We start from the raw sequence: 12,944 nt of genomic DNA on the forward strand, positions 1-12,944 counted from the left end.
TACATGATAGTCGAGTGCACTTATGCATTTTGATAAATCATACAAAAATGGGGTGTAATTTCTCATTTTTCTGATTGTACATATTGCAGGATCACTTGGGTCATACAGTCATATATGTACACAAGATAATACTGTCTGTTTCACTCTACTGTCCTTCCTATCCTGGCATCCCTTCCCTTCCCTTCCCTCCCCTCTACCTACTCCAAAGTAACTCTGTTCTTCCCCAGCGCCCCTTGCCCCTATTGTGAATTAGCTTCATGGTGGTTTTTACAGCTCACCCACAGCTTTAGCACAGACGCTGAGGCCTGGCTGGATGTTGTCATGTGAACCAGCTTCCCTCCTGCAGCCTGGGAGCCGTGCAGGGTGAGACCCAGACTCACATGCGCTCCCCATCCCTTGGCCTGTGACATTGTTATTGGAGAATAATAAAGAAAGAAGTACAATTTGCCAGGCACAAAAGACGCCTTCGAAAATTAGGTGCCTTTGAGAACTATGCAAACTTGCAAGAGTGTTCTTCTCAGGGCGTGCTGCCTCCTCTTATCTGTCACGCAGCCACAGGTCTCTATGAAGACGCTGTGCCGGCAGGAGGCGCTAGGCTCTGCTTGGAAAGAGATCTCAACTTCTGCTGGTTTAATTTTCTAAGTTGTGAAGTACTTCTATTACGTGTTTCTATCAATTTCCTTCTAGTTTTACCTCTAAAACACCATAGATTTGGGGAGGTTATTTTACTCGGAAGCATGCATCTGGGAACTTTATACGTTGTAGGTGTGCAACTTTCATTTACAATCCATTTCGGTTGAAATAAACAGCAAGCGCTGAACCTCGACCATCTTTGTTAGTCATTATGCACTTTGGGTATACACGCACTCAGCAACGAGCTCTGTCATTAAGGGTGGTTCAAGTCAGAGGGGAGCAGATCAGATTAGCTGTTGTGATTTTCCGAACTGCACTTACAAATGGAAAAAGGAACAAACAATACCATTCCCAAACCCCACGCTAGATTGCCTGGAACTTGCTCGGAGCACTCTAATTTCTTATTGATTTCCTACAATGTGGGGATTGAGTAAGACTGTTAGTGTGATTAAAGTGGCCAGCATATCAGATGACCTCTGTTGTATCTTAGAGAAAGGCAGCTCACAGCACAATACTTTCCCCCAAATTCCCTCTTCCCTCTTTCCTTCCATAGCTCTCGACATCCTATGACAGCCGCAATTGAGGTTTTCTCTGGCATAAACCACTGTTTTGCGGAGCCCTGTCTTAATAATAACAACACATAAAGGGTGCGGACTCTGGACTCCACCTTGACACCAGCTAGAGTCTCCCAGGAGGTAGTACCCACTGTTAAAGAGCTTAGCAGCCTTTCCACGGGCCCACGTGCTTAACTGGCCCACAGAGCCCAGTGGGCACAGCAAGGCCAGCTGGGGCCTGGGCTCTGGTCTCTGTCCTGGGAGCCTTGGAATGTGAGAGCATGCAGTGACTGAGGTCCAGTAGGTGAGAGAACAAATGACTCCTTGGTCTTTTATGCCTGTGTGGCTGTGAGTGGCCACTCTATCTGTCCAAACTCCATTTTTTTGAAGCTAGAAGATAAGGATTTTAATAGTATTGCTTATAAGGTGAATAAGTATGACTTAAGTTAGCACATATAGTGGACTTAGCAAAAAGCCTCCCACAGGGGACAGTCCTTTTTAATTCTAGCAGGGAAATGGTGATGGGGAGACTTCTCATCTGTTTCCTTTTGTTCTCACCCTGTGTATTTATTTGCTGGAATTCTCCATCAATTTTTCCAGAAATTCCAGTACATTCCAGAAAGAGGGGTGAACAGTCCCCTCATCTCTGGTGTGCTGGTTGGAGATCATGGTCCACCACCTGGAAAGCCTCCTGCTCCCTCCTGCATGGCCGAGGAGTGACCCTGGTGTCTCCTCACACAGCACAGCCCCTGTCTCTCTTGACTGGCAAGGCAGACATTTGTTCTCACACACTTTCCAGAACCTGCTGAGGACCAGTGCAGAGGAAGCAAAAACGTAGTCTTTTTTGGGGGGCCACTTGGGTACAGTGGGAGGAGCATAGACACGGGTCATCCTCCTGCAGTGACAACCTCAGGCCCTGGGAGAGGGCATGAGCCAAGCTCAGCCTCATGGGGTGACCCTTCCCTGCTGCGAAGCTGCTGGAAGGTACTGGAGCCCAGTTACCAAGAGCCAGTGATGAGTCCAGGCTCCTGGGGCAGCGGTTCTGCAAGGCCCTCTCAGGCCTCCAACCCCAATTTTCTAGGCTAACATTCTCCTCTTCCACTCGGAACGCGTTACGTACCTTACACTCCCCTTCTCTGACCCAGGAGATTATGCCCATTTTTTTCTCCATTTAGCTAATAGGTTTCACGTACCCAGTTGTCATATATAATAACCCACGAATGAAAGGTCCGGAGACCAGGAAAGCTCTTACTTGTAATATGGGCCAGGGCAGCTACTGGTTGATGCACACGCTTGGGGCCATCCCTGTACCTCGGGACCTTGGGGACTCCCAGCGAGTCCTCTACTTCCTGTCCTTGGGGGTCTGTGCACACACCAAGCCACACTTGGGCTGTGAGGGGACACTGGGGACTCTTTGCTTGCTCCTCTCCTTCCTGCTGCTTGGGAACTGCTCCCTCCGGATATACCACAAACCTATACACCTTTACTCCTTTCTCTGAGTATTTCTGAGGGTGCCTCTGGTGGATTTGGTGTTTGCCTGTTGGCTGAGAGTAGATTTAAGGTGCTGTTAACACACACACATACACACACACACACACACACACACACACACAAGCACGTGTGATGTGGAAAATGAATATGTTAATTGCTTAACTGCAGTAATCATTTCACCATGCAATAGATTTGTGTGTGTGTATACCCAATCATCATGTCACACACCTGAAATAAATATAATAAAAAAGAAAAGGAAAAGGAAATTCGACTTAGCCTCATGTAGGCCTGGTTAGCCTGACGGACAGATGGTTGTTTTCCCTTCCGCCGGGGCTGGGCCGGGGACGGGCCGGGGACACACTGTTTCTGAGTTGGTCCCTCACATTCTGAGCCCTAGAGCTGTTCCAGCAGGCCTGCGCTTTCCCTGGCTGTTGCTTTTTATGTTTTGACCCGTCCCCGGCTGAGGCTTGGCCTTTTCTCAGGAACCACTCACCGAACCTCATGGCACAGATTGGTGAACTGGTTTGCTTGTCCCTGGAGGCCAGCAGTGGGGCTCTGTCCTCCCCACATGCTGGCCGTAAGACCTTGGCCATTATGCCTTCAGGACCTCAGGAGCCCCTCTTGTGGTTCACAAACAGAACCTTCCACCTGGGCCTTGTTGGGAGCCCAGTGGATGCCACGCGGGTAAGGGTTTGACACCATGTGCCAGGTGTTGCGGGGACTGTAGATGCGCATTCTGTTGTCGGAATGAAGGGTAATCACGACCACCCAAGACTCCAACTGTCAGTCACCACAGCCTTTGAGGGCAGGAAGCACATTGCCTGGGATTCTCCCGGAGGATCTGGGATGGCAGGATTTGTGGTAACATTGGTTCTGAAAGTGCATGTGTGCACACTTAGAATAATTCAGATGGATGGCTGATAATAGGATGTAAGAATTGGTGGTCCTTTAATTCCTCTCTGAATTCATTCTCCAAAATAATTCTTATTCTTGTCAATCAATACTCATAGACTCATAGGATGTTAGAGTGGGAAGTAGCTCTGTAAGACATGGTCCTCTTTACTGGTGGTGGTGGTGGGACTAGCCAACTTTAGAATTCATGTGAAGGTCTCCACCCAGCTACTCTCTCTCTCTCTCTCTCCTATGTGCACACACGTGCACACACACACACACACTCACACACACACAAACACACTCACCATCACCATTGGCTAATGCTTCTCAGGGTCACCAACTTGGGCCTGAAGTATTTGCTTCTTACCCACTCACAGAGGGTTCTAGCAGGTAAATGGCACCTGAGCATGCAGCCTAGCCAGAGCCTGGGTATGTGCATGGGCACCCACTCGGACAGGGAGGCTGAGAGGGGAGCAGAATGCTTTGGTGGTTCTGGGGGTGGGCAGGGCACCTCCACTAACTTCACTTGCCCCCGTGGGGCTCATACCATATTTATTCCCCCTGGGAAAATTCCTGACCGGATTCCAAATACCTTCCATAAGAAATCCACCCCCACTGAGACTTGGGTAGTGTCCTGAGTGGCACAGTCATGCACACGTCCCTTCAGCCTAGACACGCTGGCAAATGGTCTCATTCTACAAGACGGTATTAAAAGGAGACGTCTGTGAACTGCAGCTTCTATAAGGTCTTTTCAGAGAGTTGCATGTGTCCCTCCATTGTGGAAATGAGAAAAAAGGCAGGTAAATAACTTCCAACTACATTAGATAAATACCATAAGCAGTAATAGGACAATCATGAGCAATTTGAAGACTGCCAGGCGCTAAAAGAAAATGTCGAAGTCAGGGAGGCATCTATACGGGAAAGTGTAAAATGAAATGATTTCCATTCTGCTTCTCTCACACATGGACTGTCTCCTGAGCCTCATAAGCACATTATCTCATTTGACAAAAAGTGTCAGCAAACGCAGTGCTAACTTTGAAGGTTTAATGTACTAAAAGAATTGCATTTTTGGGGAGGAAGAGCAAAATTTTCTATTGGCATACCTGTGGCTAAATTTTACAGTTTGAGTGGAATTATATTCTTTGGGATTGGTTATGTTGGATAACCTGGGTTGCCACATTTAAAAGTGGGAACACCAGGTGGAGGCTGGGGTCTTTTGATGGAATTTCATTACTATCATCCATCTGATGTGTGTGCAGGAGCCTGGGCTTGCTCACGGCTTTATTTATGGGCCTTCTCCTCCTCCACCGGCTCCCTTGTGAACCAGCATCCACGGCCTGGTCATTATGCACACCCGGCTCCCCTCCTGGGTTGGCATCATTGGGATCACATGCATCACTAATAATGACACAGCCGTGTCTGCCAGGTCAGGAGGGCTCCAGAGAACCAGCCATCCGAGGCGCCACGCTACATTTGAAGAGATAATATTGTTCCTGGTGAAGGTTATTCTGCTGCCAAGCAGCCCCAGTTAACAAAAAGGAGCAACCCTTCCTCTATGTGGCAGAGCTTACTGGTGGGGCGTGGCAGGTGGCTCAGGGTCACACAGGAGGAAGGGCTTGGTGCGCAAGAAGGCTTACACGCTAGGGTGTGTGCCTGGAGGCCTTGGGCTGGGGTTGGCAGAAGGCAGCCTGGTCCTGGTGTTTGCTGGTTACATGTGTCATGACGATGCATCAGGATGGACAGTTGGCAGATGACCCATGACCCCATGAAGCCATGCTGCAAGTGCACACGATTCAGGGGTAGGTGGCTATGGCAGGTGAAGAGACTCCCTTCACCACGTTCCCAAGGGTACATGTGTGGAATTTGAGACCAGTCTAAAAGTCTTGGTCTGGGTCATTCCTCGTGGGATCTGGGTTGAATCTCAACCTCTGGGCAGTGGTTAGCAGAGGGAATGGAGCCAATGTTGGAAGAAAAAAGGTTTCCAGAGCTAAACACAAAAGGCAGATGTATCTTAAAATCGTGATATTGAATGGGCATCTCTCAGCCTGAACCCAGCCTGCTGGTGATTGGTTTCCGGAGGGCCCTTCTTGACATCACCTCCCTTAGGTAGAGTGTGTATGTGCTGTGTGTCCTCATTTCCTGTTCCCTCTCAGTGCCTTTAAAAGGAGTGACTCACAGCTTCAGGACAGGTTCCCCGGGCAGTGGCAGGGAAGCACAGCCGATTCCTGAATTGTCCAACTCACGCAATGGTTAGATGTGAACTGTCTTCACATCAGAGCAGCCTGGACACAACAGACCCCCAGGATGAAAGGGCACAAGATGTGAGGCTGCAGAGCAAGATCACATGTGTGTCCTCCATGCATCAGTGTCCCGTGCACACGTGCACACACGTGGAGGCTCACACCACACATTACACACATGCACAGATACCACACGCTACATGTTCACATGCACATCACACAAACATACACACATACTCCCCCAACACACACACACACACACACACACACACACACACACCTAAATCACACACCACATCCACAATATCTCTCCCCATGTTCCAGTGTCATTTGGACAGCAAATCAGTAAGATAGAATTGACAATACTGAGAGGGAACTACTAAGTTATGCCCAATTAATTTGGAGGTCTGTCTTTAAACAATATGATGATAACATTTTCTAAGTTAATTAACAGCATCTATACAAAAGGAGGAAGTCAATCCATTGATTGAAAATGAGATTCCCAAGCATTTCTAAAACTTTTTAACATATAATAAACAATTAGGAGTTATTTGTATCTGGAAGTTTCTACACATTGACCAATAAACGGAATTAGGGGGAAACAGGTGTAATTATGAGCATTAGCCCATCTTGACTGAGCGCTTCTGGTGTCCTAGGACCTTGCCTCTCCTTAACTCTGTGATTCAGGTCGTTGACAACCCTCCTCTTACAAACGAGGAACTGAGGTTCCCACAGGTGAGATTCGTGGTCCAAGTTTGTGGGGCTGGCCCATTGGAGGGTAGGAGTGCCTCCCACCTGCCTGGAGCCCGCATGAGGCTCTGCTCTCCCAACCGTGCCAGCAGCAGGAGGGTCTGTATCAGCTGTGGGATGGTGGTGGGGGGAGCCTCCCCAACAGGGTCATTCTCTCAACACCTCAGGAGCAGAGCAGGAACTTTGCAAAAGCTCCAGACAGTTAATTTCTCAAGGTCTCAGGCCTCTGGTTGCTATTCAAAGGTGGTTTTTGTGTTTCTGAAAATTAAAAACCACTTTCTCCACTTCGCAAGCATTTTCTATCGCTTGCTACTTCTTCTCTCTTTCCCCTGGGGAGACTGGATGCCCCCGGCTTCCAGCAGCTCCAGCAGGAGACAACAGTAGGTGGTGGGAGTTCCTGCCAGGAGCGTCCCACATAGCGCTGCCTGCATGTCAGAACGCCACACGATCTGCATACACTCAGATTTCTCTCTCTGGGTACTAAAGGTTTCTGAAATAACTCAATAACTCGGCTGGTCTGGAAATTTTCCAATTTAGATCACAAGAGAATAGAAACAGCCATTTGTCAACCGCACGCCTTGCTGAGGAGGGAGTCTGGAAGTGAGGGCCAAGAGCCTCATCTGGTTTCAGGGGAGTCCTGCCCTGTTCCCCATCCCTTCACTTGCTCCTCCAGAACATGAAGGGATCCAAGCTGAGGATCATGAGCATTTGTTCTGCTTCCGACCTCAGGCAATTCTATGATTTTGCTTTTGTAGAGTAAGACAGGGAATAATCTCAGTTTTCAATAGCGTTAATAATTACGTTGCCTGAGCTGGGCATGGTGGTGCACCCCAGTGACTCGGGAGGCTGAGGCAGGGGGATCAAAAGTTAAACCCAGCCTGGGCAACAGAACAAAACCCCGTCTCAGGATAAACAATGACTGGGCACTAACTCAGTGGAAGAGCGCTTGCCTTTTGGGACCAAGGCTCTGGGTTCCTATACTAGTGCTGGAGCTGGATTGTCCACAATAGATGTGCTGATTCTTAAAATCTGATGGCGAGATGGACAACATTCCCATGGAAATCCCTGCCACAGCTTCTTTGGGGTCCAAGCAACAACCCTGGTTGCCACCAATAGACATCTTGCTTCCTCTCCAACACATTTTAGCTCATTTTAGTTGGAAAAAGGAGCCTATCTGTTAGGTGTTCATATGATTTCGAATGTTTTCTCCCCTCTTTTAGATGCTTGACAATATGCTAGAAGTGAGAGGAGAGTGTAGCTCAAGCCCAGGGCTCCCAGGATTCTCTTTCTCTCTCCCTCTCTCTCCTCTCTCTCTCTCCTCTCTCTCTCTCTCTCTCTCTCTCTCTCTCTCTCTCTCTCTCTCTCTCTCTCTCACTCACACACACACACACACACACACACACACACACACACACGTGCACATGCATGCACACACAGCACCGGCAATGTCTACTCTGGCTGTCCTTATTGAGCTGAGCAGAAGAGACTGCTTGGACCCTTTCCTAACCAGCTTTGTTTAAAATAGGGTCCTGATGCTGTTGCTCTGGCGCTTCTCCAGTTTCATGCAACAGAACTATTTCCACACAGAGTCTCTAGTCCAGCCCTTTCCCCGTTCAATAATTGTACAAACCAGGTTTTAAGACACTATCATCATTTTCCCTTTTTGGTTTGAAGAGGAAAACACAGGAAAGGGAGAAGGAGATGATTTAAGAAAACTGGATTATTTCCTACCATCTCTGGGGCCCTCAGTCACATAGAAATTACAGATATATTCCTGCCCCCAAAGTAAGAGTGGGACTCCAGGCAAGGATGAGGAGGCAACTCCAGGTGAGGCATGGTGAGGCTGGGACAGTGGGTGAGGACAGGACTCTGGATTAGAATTAGTCTGTGGGTAAGAATCCAAGTGAAGACAGGATTCCAGATAAGGATGGGACTCCATGCGAGAATGGAGCATGGAAGTCCAGGTAAGACACAGGACTGTGGTGGGGATAGGATTCTGGGTAAGGATGGGTTTTCAGGTAATGATGGTCTCCAGGTGAGCTTGGGATTCCAGGTGAGGGTGGAACTATGTGTGAGGATGTGCTTACAGGTGAGGCTGGCGCTGCCGAGGAGGATGGGGTCCCTAGAAGGATGGGAGCAGACCTCCTGCTCTGGGGAAGACCAGATGGTCCCTCCCATGTGGTCCCCAGGATCTCATTATTTAGGGACAGTGCAAGAAACCCCCCACATCAAGCAGAGACCTCTCCAAACTTTGAGGCAGAGGGGAGCTGCTTACTTAGATTGTCTTCATCCTCCGTGTTGGTGGTGCCAGGACTTAGGTACTTGAAGGGAGCGAGGAAGGTTGACAATATGCTTACTTTGTCTGGAAAGAGAAGAACAGGAAATGCACTTTTGACATCGAGTTTTGGAAGAACTCAATGCTTTCATATGTTCTTATTACCGAGGGGTTGGACAAGGGAGGTGGAAAGGTCATTCTAGTTTTAGACACTTCATTCTGGCTCAGTCTTTTATTGAATTTCTGACAGCATTTTATCAAATTCCTCTCTCCATTCAATTTGAAACTTTATGATTTCCATCTTTCTTCTCTTATATTTGGCATCTTCCCTGATCTTATTCCACGTCCCTTAAAACTTTCAGTAATTGTCTTTAGGGTGGCAACCTTGCTTCTACTTACCAGGTGGGTGGGCTAGAGCCCACCATAGCAAGGTCACATCACAGAGAGGAACTAAGGTGAGTAAAATAATTCATAATTTATAGAGGGCCATACCATTATTAATCCTCATTATAATGGTTATATTATATATAATTGTTATTCCCCATTATGGAGAATTTCTTTTAGGGGCTTAAAATGAATGAAAATAATGGGACTAATAAAACCATAGCCATGTCACTCGGTGGGTGATTGAGCAGGTGTCTAGGAGGGGAGAGAAGGGCATAGGGCAGTGAGGGCAGAGTGTTCCCCCTGGAAATGGCCAGCTACGATGAACTCTGAGGATGGAATTTCAGGACTGTCCTTTGCCTATGGCCCTGGTATCCAGGAAGGCAGAAGTTAGGTAGCCAAGCATCCTGGGTACCAGACACCAAACACAGCACAGTTGGCAAAATGGACTGAACCAGAAAATGCCATTCAAGACCAATCAAGTGTTTCCTCCTCAGCTTCAGAAACTTCTCTTAAACAGAGAAGTGAAGGAATGTAGGTTGGCGGTATTTGGGGAGAAAAAAAAAAGACCAATGAAGGAAGCCCAAAGAGGATGTCCTCATCTTAGTGATTTCTACTGACTAAGTTAAAGCCCAGGAGTTGGGAGTATTTGTGCGTGTTGCACCCGCAGCCCCAGAAGGCAGCCTGCCAGAGAGACACAGCACATGAGCCCTCAGTTCGGGGAGTCTCAGCTGCCCACTGATGCCCCATGTCTGTACGATTCTGTTGCTGTATGAATACTGACAACCTTCATTAAAAGGCTGCAGATGGAAATGCTATCACTACTCATTCAACGTGGTGCAGACTTGCAGCAGAGTCACTTATTACAGCTCAGTCCTGGGGAGCTGTCCACCAAGGGCTCAGTTGCTTTGCTCAGTGGGGTCTTGCTCTCTCCTCTGAGACCATCCACCCCTGAGGGCAGGTGTTTCAGTGGGGTGCAGGGTTCACATCTCACTCTGTGCCTTGGGTCCTTCTGCCACTACAGAGGAGCACTGTCTCTGGGTACTCCCATTTGGCTCTGTACACCTTGATCGAAGCGTGATTTCTCTCTCATGAAAACGCTCACTGGACGTTTTATATGCCCTTAGCCTTCAGGCATCCAGACGCAGCCTGAAACCTACTCCTTTTTTTATCCCCCTGAGGTTTTCTCCTTAGCCAAGCTATCCAGAGGCCAGGGGAGTTCACAATGAAATTCATTCAGGAGCCTGTTAACAGCTGTTGTTTCCAGTAGGGACAGGCAACAATATAATGTTCACACAAAGAGAACAATAAATAACCCGAATATAAAATGCCTGCTCCTTCTACCAAACAAGAAGAATAAACCCAGGGAAGGATTTGCTCCCTTTGAACTCTCACAACCCAAGCTAATTTACTACAAGAGAATGAAATATCTTGCTTGAGTTATAATTTCATTAAGGGAGTCCAATAATGTTACACAAAGATTGTGAAGCTCAAATGATTTAGTCTGGAGGATCTCAAAATGAAATTACAATTTTTTAATAAAGCAGGGCTACTGGCCAAACACCCACAAAAATACCCTGCTCTATTTCAGAGCTCACCTTAGCAAAATGTGAAATACTTAAAGATTGTTTTAGATTCGCCAAACTTCTCACTTTTTCTGTGGTTGCTAGATTATCAAACAAAAACACAGGACACCCAGTGAAAATTGAATTTCAGATAAACAACACATTTTTTTTTCAAGTATACTTACGTTCTCAATAGTGTGTGAGGGTTATCTAAACCAAGACAATTACTCATTATTTATCTGAAATTCATATTTCAGGCAAAGGACTTGAATAGACATTTCTCTAAGGAAAATACCCTAATGGCCAATTAGCACATGAAAACAGTGCTCAGCATCAGTAGTCATTAAGGAAATGCTATGAAAATCTCAGGGAAACACCACTTCGTACCCACTAGACTGGCTAACGGAGAAAGTAGAATCCTGGTACACTACTGGTGGGAGAGTGAAATGGGGATCAACAGTTCCACCAAAGAATAGAAGCTCAGTGAGATATTTGTACATTCATGTTAGTAGTGGTGTTATTCACGATAGCTGAGGGCCAGAAGCTCTTCGAATGTCCATCAACAGATGAGTGGATGAACACAGGCAGTAGCCCCGTACCATGGAATATTATTCAGCCTTAGAAAGAAGGAAATCCTGCCATTTGCGACAACGTGGTTGAAACTGGAGGAACCAGCCAAGTGAGATGTCAAGCACAGGAAAATAAATACTGTGCGATCTCACTAATGTGAAATCTAAAAAGGTCCAACTCATAGAAGCAGAAATTAGAAGAGCTGTCACTGGGGACTAGAGATTCGAGCTACATATTGACAAAAAAAAATACACTTTCAGTTACAAGATAAGTAATAAATTCTGGGGACCTAATACACAGTATGTGATTATATTTAATACTAATGTATACTTAGAATTTGATAACAGATTTTCTGCCCTCAGGATGTGTGCATGCACATGCACACATACACACACACACACATACAAACACACAATGATAACTATAGGTGGTGATGGAGGGCTTAATTAATTTGTTGTGGCTGTGTATTTACACATATTAAATGATCACACTATGCATTTTGAATATATGCTTTGTGGCAATTAAATATTTAACAAATAAATAGTCACTATGGCAAAAAAGAAAAGAATTGTTTGCACCTTCCGTATTTTATATAGCAGGCCTAATTATGCCCTATCAATTTTTCTTTTCTCTAGTGTAGTGAATTATAGATTTCACAGACCAGCTTAAACAAACCAAACCAACAGAGTTGCTAACATTTGTTTACTGTGTAAGCACACTCAAAATTCCAACTATTATCTACAACCATTGCTGTATATAAAGGAAATCTCCTGGCGTAGACTGTACCTACATTCTTGAGAAACAATCATTTCTAAGGAAGACAGACTATATCTTCAAAATATTCTGATGAGTGAGGAATTAAATTTTTTAATATGGCAAAAGTACAACAAAGTTATTTGAGGTCAGTGCCTTTCTTTACAGCTTCCCTGATAATTCACTTGTCCATTCAGCATCTACATTCAACTGGTTCAATGAGTGGGGCTCCAATATTCAATGAATTCTATTTGCTGTGTCTTTCACAGACATCTTTTAAACATATGTTTTCATACAGGTTGCTGCTGAAAAATGGAGGCCATACTTTGGGCCATTTGTGGACATTTTGGGTGTGCTGAGAGAAACCGATTCGCAGAATTGCCCACTTTTCCAGCATATTCTCCCTCTCTGAATGGAGAGCCTAGGAGGAGGTGGTAGGTGACAGGTGAGGTGTTCCTTTTCCAGGAAAAAGTGTGGAAGAGCATGGCTGGGTATTCCCTGCTCCCCAGGCATTCTGATCTCATGGTACACTTCATCTGAAGTGGACACGATCCATTGGAAATTGACCTAAGAGAGATGAAGCAGGCTTGGGCTGGCTCTGGTGTAGGAACCAAGAATCATTTTCAGGAAAAAGGTCTGATCACCATTAATCATACCACAGCATCTGGCTCTTAATGCATTACTTAAAATGTTCCAGGACATTTGCATTATAAACCTTATTACTTGTTGCAGAATAATGGCTTTGACCTTATTGAAATAATTTTATATATTTTTGAAGCGTATGGGGAATCATTTTCAGAAGAAGCTCTTTCCTGGAAACACTAGGATAGTTGTA

At 46.2% G+C, this 12,944-nt stretch overlaps 1 protein-coding gene across 3 annotated transcripts in view; it reads right to left on the minus strand.

The window, feature by feature from the left end:
• Positions 1 to 12,944, minus strand: part of ADARB2 (adenosine deaminase RNA specific B2 (inactive)) — a 487,529-nt gene that overhangs the window by 146,487 nt on the left and 328,098 nt on the right. For 2 of the 3 annotated variants that reach the window (XM_079107789.1, XM_079107791.1), the window contains exon 2: positions 8,838 to 8,924. The exons of the other annotated variant lie outside the window; for it this stretch is intronic. In XM_079107789.1, the coding sequence (XP_078963915.1) occupies positions 8,838 to 8,924 (87 nt within the window). The remainder of the gene's footprint in view (positions 1 to 8,837; positions 8,925 to 12,944) is intronic. 3 annotated transcript variants of the gene reach the window in all.

The sequence above is a fragment of the Sciurus vulgaris genome (genome assembly GCF_902686455.1).
Source record: "Sciurus vulgaris genome assembly, chromosome: 12".
NCBI lineage: Eukaryota > Metazoa > Chordata > Mammalia > Rodentia > Sciuridae > Sciurus > Sciurus vulgaris.